Source organism: Seriola aureovittata, chromosome 18 (genome assembly GCF_021018895.1).
Source record: "Seriola aureovittata isolate HTS-2021-v1 ecotype China chromosome 18, ASM2101889v1, whole genome shotgun sequence".
NCBI lineage: Eukaryota > Metazoa > Chordata > Actinopteri > Carangiformes > Carangidae > Seriola > Seriola aureovittata.
The window spans coordinates 4,762,050-4,785,383 of record NC_079381.1 but is presented as its reverse complement, the minus strand read 5'-3'; the positions used below and the strand labels follow the sequence as shown (position 1 = coordinate 4,785,383).

At 39.9% G+C, this 23,334-nt stretch overlaps 1 protein-coding gene across 3 annotated transcripts; it reads right to left on the bottom strand.

Annotated features, from left to right (window-relative positions):
• Nucleotides 1-1,284: 1,284 nt before the first annotated feature.
• LOC130186007 (MAM domain-containing protein 2-like) lies at nt 1,285-23,329 on the bottom strand. 3 transcript variants are annotated; one of them, XM_056402692.1, is made up of 18 exons: nt 23,194-23,329; nt 20,103-20,239; nt 19,908-19,999; nt 17,814-17,874; nt 17,564-17,674; nt 13,222-13,511; nt 10,919-11,003; nt 10,506-10,643; nt 9,343-9,620; nt 8,237-8,330; nt 7,352-7,498; nt 6,312-6,431; nt 6,019-6,158; nt 5,036-5,132; nt 3,990-4,148; nt 3,614-3,867; nt 1,729-1,813; nt 1,285-1,625 (listed from the first exon to the last, which is right to left on the bottom strand). In XM_056402692.1, exons 3-18 carry the CDS (start codon nt 19,950-19,952, stop codon nt 1,579-1,581), a joined length of 2,151 nt encoding a protein of 716 aa, XP_056258667.1. In that variant the 5' UTR covers nt 19,953-19,999; nt 20,103-20,239; nt 23,194-23,329; the 3' UTR covers nt 1,285-1,578. The 3 variants fall into 3 exon arrangements, with proteins under 3 accessions (XP_056258667.1, XP_056258666.1, XP_056258665.1); XM_056402691.1 differs by having other exon boundaries at nt 23,179-23,318; XM_056402690.1 differs by lacking the exons at nt 20,103-20,239; nt 23,194-23,329 and having other exon boundaries at nt 17,814-18,131; nt 19,908-19,990.
• Nucleotides 23,330-23,334: the final 5 nt, after the last annotated feature.

The following is a 23,334-nucleotide window of genomic DNA, read 5'->3' as shown; positions in this document are numbered from 1 at the left end:
TTAGCCTGAAATCTGATTTATAGATTAAAGCCACACCCCCACCTTGCTTTGTGGCTGGAGCGGCATGTGCATTAGTATAATCAGGTGTGGAAGCCTCATTAAGAGGAGGGATAACATTTGGTTTAAGCCATGGTTCACAGAGACCAATCATATCCAGCTTATGCTCAAGAATCAATTCATTTATTAATAACGCTTTACTAATGTTCAGGAAACCACATTTAAGGGTCCTGTTAAGGCTGGAGTTATCAATCAGGCTGGTCCGTAAGGCTTCAGGTAGACGAAGCCTTAGGAATAGGAATATGACATCTTTTTATCTTATTTCTAAGGAAAATTTTAGAGAGCCTGTGCACGTGACGATGTGAGAACACAGTAGTTATTTTGTTTTGGAGAAATGTGTCAGATGCTTTGTGATAGACCAGTAGTTACTGTCGATCAGTAACAAAGAAGAAACTGAATTACAGAAATGCCAGAAATAAAGTATTTCTATATAGTTTGTCTGCCAGAGAGGACTGACAAGTTCTTTGTACAACTGTAAAATATCACTAGTGTAGCATTGTCATCATCAAATGTTTTTTTATATATATTTGATATGTCAAATGTCGTGTTTTATTCACGTTGCTTGTTTAATGCTTCAGATGAAATTAATTTGTACTTTCTCAAGCAGAGCCTCAACTTGCAGTTGTCATCTGTAGGTCTCCTGCTCTGTATGCCTACGAATACTTGGATACAGTGACTGCAGCTGTGAGTTCTGACTAAAAATTCAGTTTTTTGTCTCATCTATAATAATAATAATTATCTTTGTATGTTAACATATGCTCTGTGTCATTGTAAGTGTAAGTTGGTCCAAATTTTTCAATATTCGTGTCATGACGTCTGAGTTTCAGTGATGATGCAAAACAACCTTTTTTTTCATTACACAAAATGATGAATGTTTTCTAAACACAAGCAACCATAAAATAACTTTGTTTAAATCGGCAAAATTAAAATGTCAGAAACTGTCTGATCAGCGGATAAGAAATAAGAGAATGAGTTTTCAATACTACAGTATGTACTAAAGACGCATTTTGGTTGAGTACCAAAACAAAAAGAGGTTGAACTATTCCTTTAACCGTCTTCCTCAGAGTGCACGGCAGTGTTTGCAGATTACTTCATCTAACGTATATTTCCATAGGAATGAGAAGACACTGCACTTTCTCATTTGAAGATCAGGCTAAGCTGTTTTCCCACCTGGTGAGTGAATCTGAACTCAGCAGTTAATGATGAAAAGAAAAACAGAAAGACATGTTGGATAACTGTCTCACTTTATTTGAGCGATGAGCATTAATCTAATGCATATAAATGTGAAGACAAACACAGTTTAACACTCTCTGTTGCTACAGTGCAGAGAGAAATGCTGACTATGACACAACTGATATGTGTTGCTCCATGAAAGTAGAACTACATGAAAAGTTTTACCCATAATTCATTCCTACAAGTTCAGATTGACATGTAGGAGTCAGGAGTGGACAATGCTTTGGTTTGTAATGTGCAAAAATAACAATGTTCATGCATCCTACACAGCGGCTCTCCTCTTCCCCTCTACTCAATCTCATTGGAAGTTCCCACGGTGGCCCGAATCTCGTTTTCTGCAGGAGGAAGAAAGAAATCAGGAGGCCGCTACAGATCTTAAATGACTTCCCGACTGTTTTAATATCTTTGTCGGATGTTTAATCCTCAGCCTCAGTTTACCTGGGCAAGGTCCACCTTCCAAGACAATGTCATCAATGGCGATGTCACTCCTCACTGATGAACCTCTGGTTGCTTCAAACACAATCTGGTTCAAAGAGACAAAGAGAAACAATTATAATTCAGATTCTTTTAGAAGTTGCCAGATATTTTATGGGACAGAAACACACATATTGTTAATGTCTCATATTGATCCAACAAGAAAGCAGTGGAGAGCAAACCTCTACAAAGGTCTGATAGTGACCCGAGAAAAAAGATCATTCTTCCTGTTGGCTGCATGGATGCTGTTAGAGCCATTTTTTGTATTTAATACTAATTATATTTTCGCAAATCTGTTAATTAATTGATGTAAATCCTTCTAACTTATGATTTGAATTTGAATTCTAAGTAATCATTTTGGATTTGTCATTGGATCTATGATTTATTGTGATTAATCAGGTGATGATCAGCTGTGATAGAGGGAAGGGGTGGGGCTGAGTTTTGGTCTTGTCTTAGCAAACATGTTTGAAATGTGTGAGAGAGTCTTTGACCTCACGTTAGACTAGAGATGTGTCTTGAAGTATAAATAAATCAGCTGAGAGAAGGCAACAGAATCAGAGACTGAAGCATGTGATTTGGACAGTTTTACGTGTGAGTCAAGAAGCGGAGCCCTGTCAAGGTGACAGATTAAAATAAGTAAAAGGAAGAAGTAACGACAAATGTGCAGAGCAAATACTGAATGTTTACCACTGAGAGTTCAGGAGACATCTTTATGGGAAAATTGAAAAGCTGGCCTCACTTTTGAATTGAAAAGCTCTCACAATTGTTAGCTTGCCCACTAACAATTGAAGCAGCCTTTGTTGCGGCAGCATCTTATTTAAGCCCCCAAAACAGAGTAAGACGGTGCTTTCCATTCTGCTCATTCTTCCTCCCATCCTTGCTCCTCCATCCTCCAGCAAGTGACTCAGAAATGGATCAAGGATCTGCCAAAACTGACAAAAACCCTGTACCAGCACCGAGGAGAGGAGGCTCCTGGAGGAGCTTAGAGAGAGCTATCACAGGTGTATCCTCAGCAGATGTTTTCTTTTCCAGACTGCAACATAGAAGCTTTTCAGATAGTAAAAGGCCAGATTTCTGTGGAAACTACAAACTTGACATTGAATAACAGCACCAACAGCGGCTCTATGGTTATTCATGACATTGATTCATAAGATAAAAATTCTTAAATGTGTATGTAATCCTCAGCATCAATAAATCTTAAACACTTTTACAACTTCACCTAACTCCACTAACCCTATCTCTCTCTTTTTTTTTTAATCTTTGGCTCCATGTGTATCTTGGCTCATCCAGGAAAAAGTTGGTCCAAATACTTAATACTTCAAATAGCAACCAAGTCACAATTGCTAATAGTCCTATAATATCCAGCCTGAACCAAAACAATATCACACTCACTTACTGTACCTGCAGTCGTTCACAGAGAGTTTGTGCGTTTGTGCTGTTTCTATAGATCCTGTGAAGGATCCATTTAAGCCAAATGGAAAGCATCCAATATGTCAGTCAGGCTTAGTGATGAACGCAATTCAAGTTCTTAGATTTTGAATGTCTAAAGCTGTGGTTCCTCTAAAGATAAAGACGCTCTGAGAAAAGTCAATAACTAATTTTTACGACACATTTATAGCCTGAACTGTAAATTTCCTGTGGCATTGGTCCAGGCTACGCACTTTAGTTGTAGTGTTTACCACTTAGTAGCCTGTAGCAGCCTGTGAGTTGTGACTATGTTTCAGTTTAAGCCAAACGGGGTGAGAACCACAGCTCTAGTCAAAGTGGCCCATGTCCAGCCCACAGACTTAAAATATAAAATTATCTATAATAAAAAAAACAGCTTGGAGAGATTTGGTCCCAGTCTTGCCTGATGCTGGCTGTCACACTGATACTCTACTCTGGCCCTCAGCCAGGCAATGCTCTGCTCGCCACTGCGTTGCCACAGCAACACGTCCTCTCCGTCCTTGTCGAGGTGAACGCTTAGCTGGCCCGTGCTGGAGCCGTACATATGGTAGTAGAAGCGCAGGCACTGAGGCCCCCTCGAGCCCCTCAGAGGGCGGGACAGCAGCCGGACACTCTGACCGGGCAGCATGGATGACGCCTCCATGTGCAGGTAGTATCCTGTCAATCAAAAGTCAGCAGGTTTGTCTGATTACAGTCGTCCTGTCTCAACAGCACCTCAAAGAGTTTTTGTGTATTTTTGTGTTACAGAATAAAAGGGTTGAGGTGGAGGAGACCCTCACCGAGTCCCGTGGTGTGGTCCCCTCTGGGACCTGTATAGGAGGTGGGGGTGGGTCCTCTCCTCCACTCCCAGTCACCAGCATCAGTGTCCTTGTCCTGAGTGTAACCACACAGTCCTGTTTCAAAGTCACAGTGTCCAGGCAGAGGAGACGACAGCAAACCTGTAACGGGAAAAAGAAGGTCCTTTATGTTCGGGAGGTTTTTATTGTGAAGTTGATCTTTATCCTTTGTCTTCTTCTCTCTCAACTCACTCAGAATTTAATATTAATCTGATCCCATTTTTAACTTGAAAATCTGTGGACATTTAATATCTATGTTTACTCCTGAAACTCAGATGTTTTAGTCACATTAGATAAGACTTTGAATCAACACTGTAACTTTGGAAACTAACAGTGACGCAGTGGCAGTGATCCAGGCTGATAACCTTAATACTGACAGTTTGAATCCCTCGATTAACTGGAAACATCAGATTGGGTTCATTTCTGATCAGTTTGTCCTCACCTCGTCGGTAGTGATTGGGAGTGTTGCTCAAACCACAACATCTGGATGACCTGTATTTGACCACAGAGGTCGTGCAGCCCCCCCCCCCCGTGCACGTTGGATGTTCTTTGCACAGTACAATAATTGTACCCAAACATATCACGGTACAAGTAGTTTGTAGTTGATATCACACTTGCACATTCCCTAAAAAGCTGACAGGTATCGTGCTCTAACTTTTGGCCTTCATCATTGTGTTTGTTTCTTGTGTTGCCAAGTTAATAATCCAGCCTCGATTCCCAGGAAAAGATTTAGGTTTTCTCCAGAACTCATGACTGCTATCAGCTAATCTGCATGACTGTTGATGCAAAATACACATAAAAACTGATTCTATTATAAAAATAGCAATTTAGACATTAGATTTGACCTTATTATCATTGTGCACAGTACGGGTACAAAGCCAATGACATGCAGCTAACATCTAACCAGAAAGAATTGTATTGTTTACAGTGCGGTACAAATATATGGATGACTGTCTGACGATGAAGTGAACTAATTCAGCAGTTGTTACCTGCTGTCAGCTCACAGTCCCCGAGGCTCACGCTGATGTCATCCAGAGCCACGGAGCCGCAGTCCCAAAAGCTCCTGCAGGTGCTGATGAAAACCACCTGAAGAGCAAAACAAGAAGCAGCGGCGTCCTCATCAGCTGCACCGTACCAGAGGAATTCAGCAGTTTTATGACCATTAATGGTTCACAGAGCAGCCTCAAACAGAACAGAACCAAAGCCTGAGACACTTTGTTGTGGTTGTTTCTTTCTGCTCAGATATTTGTGTGAGACTCTGAAATCCCACATGAGGAAGGAAGGAGGTCTTGCTGAGTGTTTTAGAAAAAAAACATGAAGTTATTGTGGGGAAAGCCTTTGAGCGCTGTGGCATCAGCATAAATTAATTCTCATCACGCAGAACACATGATGGTGATACTGTGTCCTCTAACAGCAGCTGGTTAGTAAATGATGGAAGAGACTCAAACATCAGGGCACACAGCAACGTTTTTAAAGAGACGACTAGTGATTTGGTTTTTTTATTTGTTATTTCTTGCTTAGACTGTTTGTCCTTTCTGCCCTGCATTCTTTTAATTGCTTTCCTTTCCTCATCATTTTATTGATTTATCACCTTTTTATTTGAGTTGACTGAAATAGATTCAGTTTTCTTTGAAATACTTCCTTTCCCTTTTACTGTAACGGTCCCTTTATTACATTTCCTTCTTTCTTCCTTCATCTTTTTCTTTATTCATTGAATTTTTCAAATTTTTTCTTTCTCTTCCTTTACTTTTTTGTCCATTTTTGTTTTTGTCTTCTGTACATGTTTTTATTTTTTCCATCATTCATTCATTCTCTTATTTGCTCTTTCCTTCCCTCCTTCACTCCTTTCCTTTCTGTCACTCTCTTCTCTCCTTTCTTCTTTCTTTCTTCCCTCTGTTTGTTTATGCCCTTGTTTATTTTTTCACACATCCTCTTCAGTGTTACTTCAGTGTTACACTTCCTGTCCTCTGACCTTGGCAGGCTGCGATGTTTGGAAGGTGATGTCCGTTGCGATCCAGATTCCTCTGGACCTCTCCCCCTGAGTCCAGATCTTCTCCTGGCTGCTGCTTTGCTGCAGATACACAGCCAGAGCCTGGTCCGTCTGGTTGTAACCTGCAGTTGCCAGAGTTATTTGTGGTTGGTGAGTCAGTAAAATAAATCACAGCAAAGAATTCACACATAGATTCAAACACCACCACATAGGAAAAAACTAAACAAATCTTAGTAAATATCCTTCAATCTGGAGAGTTGTGGGGTGCCGCTCACCCCTCAGAGAAAAGTAAAATCTCAGGCAGTACTTCATGTTCCCAGGGAGAGTTGGACTGATCAGGCGGCTCATGTAGCCGCTGCGCGGGCTCAGCCATGAGTGAGCCAACAGGAAAGACCCTGGAAGGAGAAGACAGCTTTTATTTTCTTGAGAAACTCTCACTTCCTTGGAATCTGCTTGCCATTAATGTTCCCATCACCACTCACGTTGGGCACTGATCTTAACTTTAACAGTTTTCAAATGTTTTCCAGCTTTGAATCCTGTTTTCTTCACCCCAGATGCGTCCTAGAGCTGCATGCATGGATTTTTTGAACACAAGGGGGCAGAAAAAAAATCAAAACGAACCAACACCATACAAAGTTGTTTTGCCTAGCATGTTAGCAAAAATTGCCTCCATACAAGTGCAGCAGACACAACATTATCATCTCATTGGAGTTGTTTTTGTGTCCACCTCATAAATATATTCCAATATTTTTGTCTTTTAGTGTCTATCAACTCCTGACAAAATTATCAGGGCACAAGCCCTTCCACCTTGTCACATTGTTTTCACATTGTCACTGGCTTAAGTTATAGAAAAAATATTGATTATAGCTGCATAAAGGGGATATTTGTTCGTTTTCTCTGCCGCCGAACATGCAGGTGCCGAAAGCAGGTGGTGGTGATTGTTGCTTGACAAGAGCCTTGGCCATCGTTGTGTTTATAATATAAAAGGCTAGAATACGCCTTCCTAGCAGCACGGCATCTTCAGGGCAGATTGGAGGCTACAGTGAATTGCTATCAGAAAACGATGAGAGAGGCCGGGGCTAGCTGGTTAGCATGCTAACATCAGTAGAAGAAAAGATGTGATGGAGAGAAGAGTTCACATTTCTGTTGCTTTCCACCTTTTGAGACAGCTGAACTCACTACATTTCTTCTAGACTGGTAAGTAAACAGCTGTTTACGCTAACGCTGGCTATGTAGCAATAGCCAAACTAACAAATAGCTCCTTTAATGCAGGTTTTAATGTTATAATATCCATTATCAGTTGTTGTTTTCCCACCTGCTCCTGTGGTGTGGTCTCCATTCCTGAATATGTTGGGCTTCACAGACACTCTCCTCCACGAAGACCCCATCACCTGGTCCTGGGTGTACTGGCACAAACCTGACTCAAAATCACAGTTGGCGATGGAGGGGTCGAAGGTCGGCTCTGTGGAGAAACGTACTGAATCAGCACTTCTGTGAGCTCTACAGCGATTTTCATGTTTTAATGACTTTGGTATCATATTGTGTTTTTATCTATTTCCACAAATACAAGCAAGCTTCACATTTGATATGGATATTTAGTGACCCCCCTGACCTCTCCACTAGCAGCTGCATACTATACATAGCCATGAAATTTAAGTTGCATATTCATCTTTAGGGATGAAACCTTTTGTTTAACCCCTTGGTGCCCATGATGTCCATATCACCACTTTTATCCACACATCATTTAAACCTCCAGGGTTTGATAAAGATTTTTAAGCTGATCATATATTCTGTGCATGTTTTTGTCCTTCCTTCTTTGCTTTATCCCTCCCTCCCCTGCATTTCTGCATTCATTTATTCACATATTTGTTCATTTATTCCTTTGTTCTTCCTTCCATTTCTTCTTCACTCTTTCATGAATTAATTTGTTTGATCCCTCCCTCCTTCCTTTCTTTTTTCCTTCCTAACTCACTCTCTCCCTTCTGTCCTAGCTCCCCCCTTCTTTCCTTTTCTTTCCCTCAGTCACTATCTTCCACCTCCTGACTTTCTGCCCTCTGTATTTATTAATCCTCCTCAATCTGAAAATGAGGTTTAATATTTTCACTCAGAAAGTATTCTATCATAAATGTGGCTATTTGAATGGTAGCATTTAAACATGCCTGTTCAGAATTAACAATGACTGACTGTGTCTGCAGCTCACCAGTGTCTGTGCTGCAAAACTCTGGAGAAAAGGAAATATCATCAAGTGCAACTCGTCCGCCTCTTGGACTGTTAAATGCTACTTCAAAGACCACCTAAAGGGGCAGACAGACACATGGAGACAGTCGCTAATAAACAAAGCTGCATGCAATCAAGTGCACGCAGATGCATACACACATGGGAATGTAAGTATGTACAATTTTGTGGTATTAGCACTTTTCTTATTTTATCTATGTATTTGATTCATGATGTAAAACTAAGTGGATGAAAAAGCAAAAATGAATCTAGTATGGCCTCATGAACACAATTACTGCTGACTGTTTGAAGCTTTGTCTTCAGCTCTGTGTAACATCTTACCACAGTGCCAACAACCTGAAGGTCAAAACTCACAGCTGAAGTTTGTTGCACTTTTGATGATATTCGTCAAGAAACAGATAATGATCATGGTGGGTTGAGAAACACACCGAATTGCAACATCATTGTTTTTTTATCTGTTTATCTATTCCTGTGCAACAACTTTGTATCAGCACATCATAGATCAGACTATAAAGCGTCTTCAGTTGGGATAAATGTTTTGTTAAATCCTCTAAGAGTCTAATACTATACTGGTAGAAAATCATGAGTTAAAGCAAGACTATCTATCTTTTGCCAAACAGCAGCCACTGAGGCCACAAGTGACAATTAGGGGACAGGGAAATGCCACAATGAGTTTAGCTACATTTCCCATAGTTATCTTCAATTAGTTGCTTTAAAGATGTCATCATTAGGTGATTTGACTGAGCTTACATGTAGTGTAACAGTAGCAATGGTAGAGAAGAGTCATTAAGTCAGTGAAATTAAACATCTTTCTTAAATTTCTTTATATTAGCTGACATTAGCCGTCACAAGCTACTGGTCATACCAGACCAAGTGAGGCTGTAGCAGCAAAACCCCTCAGTCTCCTGCAACTGTGAGTTCATTCTACTTCATTCCATGTTTCATTTGTAAGAGGAATACTCTGTTATGTATCGTCTCACCTCAGAATCTGTTTATGTAAACGTCATGATGTAGAACTTTAAAATAATATGTACATAAGTGTGATATACTGTAACATGTTCACATGCTCACCTGCACAGAGTATGGTGCCTTCAGGTCCACCTGCACAGGTATCCACTCTCCAAGCATCTCACTCCATTCACTCTGGTTTTCTGACCCCGCCCTCCACAGCTCCTGGTACTGGCCCAGTCGGTCCCGGGTGAAAACAGAGAACAGGTTCCCTCCCTCCTCGCTCCGCTGGTACTGAAAATTCAGGCAGCCGGACATCGGCACCGTAGTCATAGGAGACACCAGTTTGGCCACTTCTTTGAAGGTCTTGGCGTAGATGGAGTCCACGTACATGATTTGACCTGAGGGAGAGTTTAAATAAAAATCTGGTTGTAGATTATATTAAAAACTGATTTAATGAATTTCAGGTCAACAGATGTCTAGACATCAAAATCAATACTGAAAGTCTGGGTTACATATAACCATTCTTTCAACAGCATTAAAATGACTATATTTCAATCTGAAGAAGCTCCTTGTTGCATGTTTAAATGTAGATAATAAAATCTTGGTGTGGTCAGTCTTATCATGACATGTCTGAGACTTTACAGGACGTCTGTTCACCTGTGGAATCAGTTTTGTTTGTGTAATTGTGTAATATTTATACTTAAGTAAAGGATCTGAGTAGCTCTCCACGACTGAAAGTCACACAATAACACAAACAAACTAACGATCGAGGAAGCAGTGGACCAGCAACTCCCATGTTGCATGGGGTAAAATGACTGTTTTTATCAATGGAGTGTGGTGGCTTTACACAGAGTGATATAAAGGCTGTTTCTTGTTAACAAAAAGGATCATACTCTTTAACTTAACGTTGTATATCTTTAGGAATCCTATCCATAATGTTGCTAGATATTTATAACAACACCCTGAACCAGAACAGTGGCAAAAACATGGACTTTTAGTTGACAAATTGACCATTTGATTAAACTGCAGCAGCTGTGTATACCGTCCTTGCTGAATAGTGGACTGATTGATAAGGTTTTTGCCCCTATGAATCATTTACAGCCAAAACACAGGAAAACAAGGCACAGGTTAAAAATCCTGCAGTCACCCTTTGGTAGGAACAAATGGGGTAGGACTTGAGACTGAGAAGTTGTTGCCTATCCCGAGTACATCAGACTCATTTCATCCAAAATAAAAACCTGCAGGAAACATCTTTGTATGAATATAATGTAAATCTCACTCACCCGTCCTGTTGTTGTATGTGTGGTCATTTGGCATGCTGTTTTGAAGGAGCTGGGCCCCACCTCCTCCCACATACCAGTTTACATTGGCGTTCCACTGGTTACTGTATCCACACAGATGAGACTCCTCAAAATCACAGTCTGGATGCAGAAAAAAGGAGAAATCAGCTGCTGTTATGGGTGCGGGTGCAGAAGGCTCTCATGCTGTTGTAACGTTATAATGTACCAGATATGTTCATGTGTGTCTGCGTGTAAGTTTAAGGAACAGAGCACAGATGATCTTCATCCAGCCATTCATACATGTTTTTTTTTCCTTTTTGTTTTAAGAAAGTGAGTGATGTACACTAATCAGCCGCAGCATTCAACTGACTGATTTCAGTGTTCTGGCTGATCAGTGGATGTGTGAGGTCACTGACCCAGGCAGTATCCAGGGCTGATGTGGATCTCAAAGATAGCCACGCTGCTTCCATCACTCTGTCCAGGTTTACCTTCGATGACAACCTAATCAAAAACACATGGTCAGTAACCACCTGAATCCAGGGATTCAGAGTTGCACGTAAATTACATCATAGACAGTGAGCTACGGTTTGTAAGGTCAGAGAGAGTGCATGCATGAAATGTAATGATATGTAATTTACTTTCAAAGCTCTTGTGAGCAGCAATAAAAGAAGAGATGACACAGAGCAGAAACATGCTTGTTATAACACAAGGTCAGGGCAAAGTACATTTGAGTCTCAGATTTAATTTGCACTTATTTAGATGAATACATGTTTTCATTAATACGTGTGTTAAAAATTGTGGACAAGAGAAAACACTGTCCGACATACATTCACTTTCTTTTAGCTCCACTTTGGTCTCCACCAACTCCTGAGAAAAATATCTCGCTCTTTAGCTATTAGATGCTCCATTTTCCTCAGCAGCTAATGCTAGTCGCTACCTGTTGTTGGGCAGGTGAAGTAGAGTGGTGTTATCAGAAATCAAGGGGAACTGAGACTGAAATATCCAGCACATGTCATAAAACCAAAATGATAAGCTAAAAGAGGCTAAAAAGCTCCGTAGCACTATGATCTTGCCATATTTCACGCTCAAAGCCATGCATCAAGCATTGATGAGATGCTTTGTACCAGATGTAGCTATAGCTACCTTCCATCCAGCCTTTCATTTTTATGTAATATAATTTTGGGAAATATATTAATTAAATTTCTTTCTAAGACCTAGATTAGAAGATTGATATCACTCTCATGTCTTTGTGTTAAAATAAGATCGTGGTTATCATAGTTAAAAGCTGAAAACAGGGGGAACAGCTAGCCTAGCTTCCCAAATTCCTAACCTCTTCCTTCAATGGACAAATAATATTTTGCCAAAACAAGAGTGTAACCATGGTCATTTCTGTGACAGTCATTTGAAACTTTAGTTAGTGAGTCATTCTCATCACAGTTAGTGCTGTGAGAATGTGTTGGAGGGTCTGAGTGAAGTAACTGTCAGAACATTTTCTCAGTGGGAAGTTTGAACCTCTGACATATTGATTTTTTTCACCTCAGTCTGGACTGAAATATGTTTATGCGCTGAGGGGCCCTCACATAGCACAGACCTGGCTTACCATCATGTAGGTCATGACCCTGTCGGAGTCAGCTCTGCCTCTGCATATAATATAAACATATGCTGTACTGTTCCCACCCAGTGTTTAGATAATGTGTGTCGGTGTAGGTGTGTGCGCTTCTCCACACACTTCATATTGGCCTCAATGTGGGCCTGCATGTGTAATGTCAACCTATATCTGTCATCCTAACAACAACAGCATGAAATGTTTTCTGCTTTTTTAACAAAGAGGGTTGGAAAGTCAGCAGCAATAAATATGCATTGCTGTGACGCAGTGCACTTGCAATCTTTGATGGCATTCAATAAATAGTAAATAATTAGTAAATGAATGCGGTGCTAATTTAGTAAATCTACCAGGATCAGAGGATCGTACAGTCATGCTGCTTGTGGCCTAATTTCAGTTTGCCTCATAAAGCAGTCTGTGACAGAGTTTTCTGGTAAACAAATTGAAATGTTACTTTTTATTGAAACTATGAATATTCTGGAGGTATAAAGACTAATATTCTTTTTTTATTTTTTTATTTACACTTTTATTGTCATAACATCATGGCCTCAAAATCTCTTTGTTTTTGTTTTCTAACTGCGGCCGTTACACTCCATCATATTTAAAACTGGATTTATAGTTGTGCATGACTGTTAACTGCTACTATGTTTTTGTTCTGTGTTTTTTTTTTTTTGAATGATTCCCAACCAGGTTAGTGAGTTTTCATCCACTTTCATCTATGATGTCTGAGAAACTAACAGCCAGACTTACAGCATATTTGCTATTTATATTAATTTCCCCAGATGATTCATGCTATCTAATATTTCTGTGTCCTCCTGCCCTTTTCTGGCGATTAAGCTAAAACTTCCAATTGCATCACTTTCCATCTTGGAAAGGGTATGACCTTTTCTTCAGTGCTATCATCAGCATAAACATGACATTTTTAGCGCCACTGTTGAGGCTGTGAGAACAGTTAAACTGTCAGTATGCCGTTTGTTTCATCCAAGATTATTATATCATGGAATAAATTAAACATAAAAAACCACCAAGGACCATTAGAGGAGCTATGGACTTCAGCCTTGTTATCATTTTAAGCTGGTCTCCTTTTTAAACAAAGGACTCTATTAAGTGTTTTACCCTGTAAGGCTCGGTATTGTTGTGCAGGTCCATGCTTGAGATGACCCAGCTGTCAGAGGGCGCCTGGCTGCTCCACAGCGGCCTGTCAAAGCTCCTTCCTTCCATACGCTGCAGGACCTCCAGGCTTCCTGACCCTATGATCTGGTAGACGAGCCTCAGGCAGCTCCACTCGCCCTGGTCCAGAGGTGGACTCAGCAGGACCCCTATGATCTCTCTCTGCGGTCTGTCACCTGCACCTATCTCATAGCTCTGGTCTTCAGTCAAGCCTCCATCCACTGCGATAAAACGGCCTGAAACAAAAAGGTGAGGGATTTTTTTTAAATTGTGAAGATTGCTACTAAAAAAAAAAAAAAAAAACAATGTTTGAGGGACAAAAATATTGTCAGCTTCACTTTATTTGACAATAGCATGAGATCTTTTTTCCTATAAAACAAACAAACAAACAAACAAACAAACACTGGTACACCAAAGGATTTTGGATGCTGACTATCATTTTTTTCTATCTCTCAGGTTTCCACTCATATCTAGTGTTATAAAGTAACATAAACATGATCTATGCATCATCTAAATCATTTTTAAAAAGAACACCCTTTCATATTAATAATCCAGGTTTACTGCACAGCAGAGTATACAACTGAAACCTTAAAAAGGTTTAAATGAATCAGGCAGTCCAGTAATGCAGTAAATCTTTGAGTTGTATACCCAAAGAAAATATGGTCTATTTCTTAAATTTAATCTACTGTAAACTTCATGGCTGCATCTATTTTTCTCAGTTTCTGCATCATAATACACTGGAGAATTTTCATATCAGTGGTTGAATGCCATCTGTCAGCATCTGTCAGCTATAAAAGAGATTGGGCAGTCAGCACCTTAATTTAGCAGCTATGGGAGGGGGTCATAAGTTGGAAAATGTAAACTTGATACAAATCATGTTGAAATTCAACCTTAAGCTCTGTAGTAATTTGCCAAAAAACAAAATAAAAAAACAAAGAAGTGATGCGAACAAGAGGACCAGCCTGGATAAATGTTTCTGGAGAAGATTATTAAAAACTGCAAAACACAAAATCCATAAATTCTCAGAGAAAGTCACAGGTTACATAGGTTACACAATGACTGCTAATGAGTGAGGTACTTGCTAATGAGCACTGCCAAGATCACAGCAACAAGCAACAAGCAACAAAGTTGTTTCCAGACGACTCTACAGTCTTGCTAGCAGCTGTGTGACGCTGCAGGCTCAGAGGTGCTTTGAGCTGAATCCTAGCTTGCTGCTATTTAGCGGCTTATGACTTCCATTTTCACCACAGCAGTTTAGTGTGTTAGCATGCTAACATTTGCTCATTACCAATGATCACAAAGTGCAGCAGAGGCTGATGGGTATGCCATTTTGCAGGTATTTGTCATGACAAATAAGTTGAAAATTTGACCTGATGATGGAGCCAGAAGAAAAATCAAGATCAGACAATTTATCCAGTGGCTGTTGATATATTTCACTCTGGACACAAGGTTTACATCTGAGCAGCAATCTGCACTTTAGAAACAATTGAACTGACTGAATTTCAACTTAATTGATCATAATATTGGCACACAATTGAACCGGTGTGCCCTGCAGCATCGTCCTTGGATTCAGAAAAGTAAAGCAGTTTCTCTTTAAAGTAGGAAAGGAAATTAAAACATGTTAAAAACTGAACTGTTTCTACTCAAACATTTTTCTGAAACAAGCTACACAAATTCACAGAATCACAGAAGACATTTTGCATCAGGATGTTTGTCCAGAGTGAAAATACTCTGACTTGGTGCAACATGAAATCCACCTCAGCTCTCACAATAACAGCAAATCTTAGCTTCTTTTCTGCTCCAGGGAGTTCTGAGCTTTCCTCACTGGTCTGTCATTTATTATTTGTCCTGGTGGAATGCCCTGTTGCCCCAGGGCTCCTATATCCTGACCAACACATGTGTATTCAAACACACACACACACACACACACACACACACACACACACACACACACACACACACACACACACACACACACACACACACACACACACACACACACACACCATGGCTGAGCTCATTTCACCTTAAATTTAAGCTGTTCTTCTTTTTTGCCAGTAAACTGCAATTGGTTGCAAATGTTTGTATTTAGACACTGAATTGGAATTTAAAACACTTAATTATAACATTGACTCACTCAAACTGGATGTGCCTCCTTGGTTTAATTAGTGTCTGAGCCTCATTTGGATTTAGATGAGAAAAACTGAAATATATAAGACATGTACTCACTTGTGTTAGAGCATCAGACGTGCTGCAGTGAGCACAGAAAGGGAAAAGAGGATTGAGAGAGGAGAATAAATGAGCAGGAGCTGAGCACACCATTAACGCACCAACTACCCTGATCTTTTTAACAAGCCGGCAGCAACAGCAACAAGGATGGAAACAGGAAAAGAGAAAGTGGTTGACATTTCCCAGGGGAAAGACAGAAAGTGAGACAGGCTGCAACAGCAGAGCAATTTTCAGACAAGTATGAGCAAGAAACGGTGGAAAAAAAAAAAAGTCCTATTAAGAAGTTTTTTCCAACAGGGTCTGGCTGCAGACACAGTAGTTACTGCAGCAGCAGGACAGTGGCATGCTTGGAGGAAGTCTGCACTAATCAAAAGGGTTTGGATGAGAGTTGGTTAGGCATGAGAACCACAGTGCAGGATATATCCAAGTGAGCTCTGATTGTACCTTTAAACAGTGCTGAAGTCAATCAGTCAATCAATCAAGAGATTGATCCACATTCGTAAAATGTAACTAATGTCAGAGTAAAAATATCAGACATTTGCTTGTTTGAGCTTCTCAAGTTATACTGTTATATATATTTTTTTGTTATAGTTCCTTTTTATGATAGCTGCTCATACAAAACAAACAGTATATCATTACAGGCTCTGTTAACTAGTGAATGACATTTCTCATTATTTCTCACATTTTATAAACCAAATTAATGATTAATTTATCAGGAAAAACAGCCAATAAATGAACTGATAATGAATCAGGTTGTTTGGTTGCAGTTACTTCTCAATGACTTGGCTATTTCTACTCCTTTGGTTACCACTATGTCACTGGGTATAAGATGTCTGTGGGTTATATGCACAGCTGGAATCGGGACACTGTTAGTCTAAGAGACTGAAGGCAAGAGGATAAGCAGCTAGCCTGGTTAGCAGTTCAAGAACATGCCCTCTACCACCTCTACAGCTGATATTAACATATTTTATCTTTCTTGTTTAATCTTTACACAAACAGAAACATGAAAACTCTTCTTTGTGATTTTAAGTGGATTTATGCACTGGAACAATCTAGCTGTATCCCCCTACTTTCAGTCTTTATGCTAAGCTAGGTTAATCACCCCTGACTCCATCTCCAAAGTTAACGCACATGGATACAAGGTTAAAAATGATGATGATGATTCTGGCTTTAGTTTAGAGATGAGGAAGTTTGTCTTGGCTCAGCTCACTCAGATATTTTCCGGGATGAGATGTATTCTGGTTCTTGCCCGAATATGGCTGCCTGATTTGACTAGGATTTGGGAGTATGGAATCAGACAAGTTCTTGAACCAAGTCTGGTGCATCATTCACCAAGAGTCTAGTGTGACAGGCCTTCCAAATTTAGGATTATCAGATTCTGAAAGTTGGTTAAATTTAGGGATAGGCTTTGTATGAGTAAGACTGGGCTAAAGATCTGAGAGTGTTTTCTAACATCCACATAACCTCCACCTCTTAAAACAGGCCCCATTCATGTCACAAGTGGATCCTGCTGCTAGTGCAACAAGACACCTGCAGTCAGATCTTTCGAAAAACTTCCTGCAAGGAATTAGCTCTCCACAAAAGAGTCTACATGTGTATTAGATCTAATTACAGCTACAGCAAATGAGGGTGTTGTTTCTGCAACAGAGTAATGGCATTGATTAAATCATGTACAAATAATCTTATTTGCAGACATCTGTTGGCTTTGATCACGTCACATAAATAGACAATGACATAACTAAGATATGGGTGTGCTCCGTACTCATCCGTATCAGCTGCTCTACCAACCCAGAGAGAATGCCTGAATGTGTTATTTCACTGACTCCAGATGTTCAGACTGGGATGCTGGAATCAATGCAGAACAGATGGGCTTCTTTTCACCAGTGTGCTTCAGTGGTATGGCCAAAGTCAGCACCAAAACAACGGCAGCATCATAGTTAAACCTGTAACTGCTGCTAAAAAAGCCATGATACAGTCTACACTCATCACAAGGCCCTTAACTAAATTTAAAAAAGAGGACTGTAGATGCAGTGTGGCATCCATTAAAGTCTTCCAGTACCATCTTTGTGCAGGGTCCACCTCATAAAGTCGGTATCTGACGTGTATCCGCAGGTGTTTGATTCAAAGTTGCAGGAGCCTGGCAACAGCTGGATGTAGGCTTGGATGGTGGCTTTGAGCACAGACAGAGAAAAAGAGAGAGGAGAGACATTACAGGGAGGGAATGGTAACTATGAATCATAGCAACTGGCATTAACAGAAACATGCCCTCATGCACCAGCACCGGCACAACCATTAATAAAAGTACTCACCAGCAAAAGTCAAGAGGTAGAATGGAAGCATTGCAGCTCTCTGTGGAAATAAACTTGACTTCTGGAGGAAATAAGAAAAGCAAAAGTAGGTCTTGCATCCACAGTTGGGAAAATACAAGAAGTTGCAACAAAAGTTTGTTTTTGAAGACTTCTCTGATGTGAGTGTCGCCTGAGTGTCTCTCCAGCTCACAGACTGGCAGCACACTGCAGACTCTCCACTGGGATGTGTGTGTGTGTCTGGATAACAGAGCAAGGAGGAGGAGAAAGAGTGAGGTCTGGGACAGAGAGGAGGAGGAGAAAAAGAAGGTGAGTGATGAGCTAGTGGGAGGGAGGGTGGGGGTAAAGAAGGAGAGGAGGGATGGCTGGTGAGAAGACTGCGAGGTTGAGGAAGAAAAGTTAGGCAGATGAAGATTAATCAATGGGAGAGGAGAAGGAAGAAGAGTCTTTGAGAAGAAAAGCATGACCATTTGGTCAAACACTTAAAAACAAATTATGTTTACATTTTCATTTTTTTGAGAGCAGCCTCTTGTGGTTATGGCATTAATAACTGAAGGCTGGCTGAGAACAAATGGTGGACTCTTAATTATTATGAAGAGGAGCAAAGGAGAATGGGTGAAAGCTGTGACTCTCACACACAGTCAGTATAAAATGACAATGATACATTTTAAAGTTATAATGTGTAACTTTTCTGCTTTAAAATGTCCAAAAACAAAGACTAGACCTATGTATATATATCATTTATATATTTCAAATCATCACTTTAAATCATGGTAATGGTATGTTTCATTAGTGTCAGCTAGGCTACTACACCTCCTGTGTTCACCAAACAATGTTGGAGAAACACAGATTTTTAACGTGAAACTGCTTTATTTTGATCTGTTTTAATCACCAGGTTTGTTAGTTCTGGAGAAGAGGAGACCTCGCAGTTAATTCAGCTCACGGTAAAAACCTCCTGAATGACAATGAAGAAATCGTCACCAACAGTAGCTGACTGGAATAATGGAAATGGTGGTGAAGACAACTACTGCCATGATCCCATGTTACTTCATGATGTCACCAAACTCTGTCTTTTCTTATTGTTTTGATTGAGAGACCCCTAGTGGTAGAAAATAACATACTGTGCATTTAAGCTAACTGTGTGCAGGAATTCAGCACTGATTTCCAGGGAAAATCTGCACCAGTTGGTCACTGACCAGCTTCATTACAGTTAGCCACAAGAGTATCACTGTTCTCATTCAAGAAACACAAAGGCAAGGAGCAGGATGTTGTTCTATGGTCACAAAACATCTCAGGGAAGAGCTCGGGTGCAGGGATGGGTCTGACTTTGACAATGGAGATCATTATTTACAGCCGGTCTCCTGCAAGCAGTAAACTCTGGTTTATTTAACTGAATGACATGTTCAACAACCACATATGTGTGACATATGTAGATACTTTTGGGCCAAATGGTGTACAATATATCATTGACTATTTTGCGTATTGTATGCTAGAGCTGCACAAAAACATGCATGTCTGGAAGCTTCACTGTTTAAGGAGAGGCCTGAATACACAAATGATATAAACTGTGCCTGGTCTCAAAAGCTTGCAGGCATTATGTATTTTTGAATATGAACATTAAGTAATTCTGCCTTACCTACATGTGCATGTCAAAAATGACATGACTATGTCATACAGAGAACACCAGTTTTACTTAAACGTTAATGAGCCACATAGGAATTTAAAGCAGGCACAACAGAGACACTGTGTCCTGCCCAAATGCAAAAAAAGATTTTTTTTTTTTTTTTTGATGAGCGATTAATGGAAAAAAAAAAAAGTTGAATCTGAATTCTGGACGCCTTCACTCTAGTGACATTGCAGAAGGGAATGACAATGAGAGGTAGAGAAGAAAAGAATGTACCATGTTGGATATGGGAGATTAGACCTTGCTGTAATTTTTTCTCTATTCCACATTTGTGATCCATCTGTTAGACTTTCTTTCTCTGCCTCTCTCTTTCTCTCCCTTTCTGCAGTTGTCTTGTACTGTACATGTCCATTCCTCTACTTTCCTCACTCAGTTATCTCAGTTTAATGAGGTACTATGGACACCATGAACACCTTCAAACCAGATGGAGAAGTGAGTTCTCCCGTGATTTTGTCCATATGACCAGACTGCAGCCATCAGTGTTCTTTCTTCAGCAAATAAGGATCTAAGTATGAGAGAAAATGACTCATAATTATTTTCAAGCGTAAATGCAAACAGTCTGAACAGTTTGGTTGTGACCAGAGAGGAGATTGAGAAAAGATTCTTGCCTGTTTTCAAGGGATCACTGTATGTCCAGGGATTTCTGCATTCATCCAGTTCCAAAGACAATTTTAGTTTTCAACTGGTTTAAATTTCCATCCTCACAAACCATCGGTCATCTGTTTAATTTCCTGGTTGCCTGTGTCTGTGTAAACAACAATATGGAGCTTTAAGAAATAAGTGAAGGATACCAGAATGTGTCATGTGCAGTGCATGCAGAGTAATGTTTGCATGATGATACAGTTATGACAGTATCTCCTCAGTATGTAACTTGCTGGCCAGAGGGATCAGCAGGTTAGGTCCCCTCTGGCCCTCCACCCTTCCTCTGGGAACCCTCCAGACCACTGGCTCAGCCCGAAGACAGAACAAGCAACTTAGGATAGGCATTATTATTTATTATTTGTATGGAAATGTCTGGTTGTAACATAAATCTTGATTTCAATCATCAAACACTCGATCTACTCTGTTCTCAGGGTGGGAGTGATCTTTAAACAATTAAAATTTTTATTATCGTTCATGTTTAATACTGAGATTTCACTGTCAAGGGAAACATGGACATAAATCTGTTTCTGCAGACTTGTCCCAGATATTGTGCTTTTGTTCAGTTCGTTGGCAGAATGAGTAACAGTTTATAATAGTGATCTCTTGCTGTACATGTCATTTATTATGGAGTCCAATAAATACCATACAAATTTGTTATATAACCATAAACTTATGAAATAATCCAATACATTTGTAAAACATTATTTTTTCATCCTACTTTTTTTCATTCCAGCTTTTTTTTTTTTGCTCCATTTTTCCAGATGATTTTTCAGAATACCAATTTTCATCACAAACTTTGTTAATCAAGGCAAACTAGAAGAGAAAATTGTAATTTAACTGTAGATAAATGTAATTATAATTGGTTAAATAAAAAAAGGGGAAAACCTCTATTTCAACATTTGTAATTTTCTGAGTTACATAAAAAGGTCTCAGATATATCATGATGTTTTAGAGACCATTTATTATCCTCACTTATCTGTATTATAACAGGAAAAGCAATTAATATACTGTATATACTTTGAGATACATTTGTACAAGATGATAACGCAGTATGTCAGAAATCATATACAGATTGTTAACGAAGCAATAGTTTATAAATTATTTTTTGATTTCATAATATACTCAGGCCCACTCCTTATGTATTTTTAAACAGGCTTATAGTCATGTTAGCAACTCTGGAGGCTCTACTTAGGCTTTGAGCTAAATGCTAATGTCAACATGCTAACATGCTCACAATCACAATGTTTAAATGTGGATGTTATAGGACAATAGTGACAATAAAGTGCAAACAGCATCATGCCACCAGTCCTCCTGCAGCAGAGCGCCACCTGCAGACCGGCTGAGATCACAGGTTCTGTGCAGGTGAACATGGACCCTGACTGGCTCATGAAAAAACTGGAACCTGCAGTGTGCATTTAATCGAGGCCACTGGGTTTCTGCATGATAAGAGATAACCGTGTAATGGGAAACTATGAAACATTAATGTGCGTTAATTCCAGTAATGGCTTCAGTCTGTGCACTCTGCATGCCATACAACTACAGACAGAACATGTTCAGTATACCTTCATCCATGCAGGGAGAGAATGAGGGCCACAAATTATTGATGCCTTCTCAGGAACTAGAGCAGCAGAGAACTGGACTGGCATGAAATATAGGTTGTGTGACATGAGTTAACGCCAGCAGCGGAGTGATAACGTTACCTCAGATACTCTCTGATGACCTGATTCTGCACGTTGCACTCTATATTTTGGAGCGTTTTGATTGGCTCGGGTCATTAAAATGTGTCATACACGCCTCCACATTCGGCCAAACGTTCACAGCCTGTGCTTTACAGAAGCGTGCAGGCTGTTTGTGTGGGATAAGAGCTGCGTGGCTGCAGAGAGGGCAAATAACAGACTGGATGCCATGGTTACTACTCCGCACCATCACCATCCTCCGTCACATATTGTTGTCACGGTAACGGCTGCTCCAACGGAAGGGTACACATGACTTAGGTGAGAATGTGTTACAGGACACGTAACAATGTGATCAATCTACTCAACCAGGGTTTGAGTGACACCAGATTATTATGCCAGGGGCCCTTCAAACACCACCCACCCTGCTTCGCACTCAGTGTATCAGCCATGATTAGATACTAAATTTCATATCACACATGCCAGCCTATCAACAAGAATAACAGGCCTGGAATGACAAGGTATTGTGTCATTTTCTTTTACACAAAAAAGCTGAAAACAATAAAAATAGAAACCTGTTCTGCATAAATTTGCATTTTAATTTTAAATATCTGTCATCGAAACTGTTCTAACCCATCAATGCTTTAAAATATAAATTAACATTAAACCACCTATGTGTGATGACATGTTAATGTGTTCATATTCAGTAACAACTGTGTTAATGACTGTGGTTAATCACTTCATAAACATCACTTTTGATTATTATGATGAGACATTAATAAGCTCAAGAGCGTCTCATCAAAATTAAGTTACATTATGTAACAGTACACAGCCATAACAATCTGATGCGCAGATCATAATGGCTTTGTAGTGTTATTTAAAGGTGCCAGAACTTAACAGAAAAGTACTGTAAGTTCACAAGTGAGACACATGCTATAGTATATAAAATATGAACTTTCCTGTTACCCTTTACTACTATACAGTATCCACTCATTTGAGTATCGCTTGATTAGCAGGACTGATAACAGGGGCGCAACTGGCTACTTCCGATTTTTAATTTCAAAGCAGGTTAAATATTTTTTGTTTCAGCTGAAGAAAGGAAACAACGGTGGCGAGTGTCATTAAGCGTTTTTTTTTTTTTAAGTTTCGTTTACATTTGTTATGGGGAAAAAAGATTAGCGTTAGCTAGCATATCACGGTTAACCGTTAGCTAACGTTAGCTAACGGTTAACCGTGATATGCTAGCTAACGTTAGCTAAAGGTTAACAGCGCTAACCTGGGTTAAATGTGAGCCCACAGACACGTAGGAATTCATTTTTAGCTGACAGACAACTGGGAACAAACAACGGTTAGATATCACTTTTTCTACCTGTCCAGCTCTTACAGGTGTTTCAGTGGTCCAGGAGCATCTTGAATAGGCAGATAACAGCGACACCACCGGCAGGCCATGGGACCATGACCGTTTACGGTGGTGCAGCAGGCAGGCAGAGCCATAACAGCTCGTTGCAGGCTGCTGTTGCTGCTG

Bases quoted from the DNA above. Each gene is read 5' to 3' on its own strand.
- LOC130186007 (XM_056402690.1), bottom strand. From the start codon at position 19,971: ATGGCTGCAGTCTGGTCATATGGACAAAATCACGGGAGAACTCACTTC. The intron at 6,432-7,351 runs GTGGGAAAACAA...TTCTCCTTCCAG, and splicing joins AGACCACACCACAGGAGCAG to GGTCTTTCCTGTTGGCTCAC. The intron at 5,133-6,018 runs GTCAGAGGACAG...TTTGCTCTTCAG, and splicing joins AAACATCGCAGCCTGCCAAG to GTGGTTTTCATCAGCACCTG.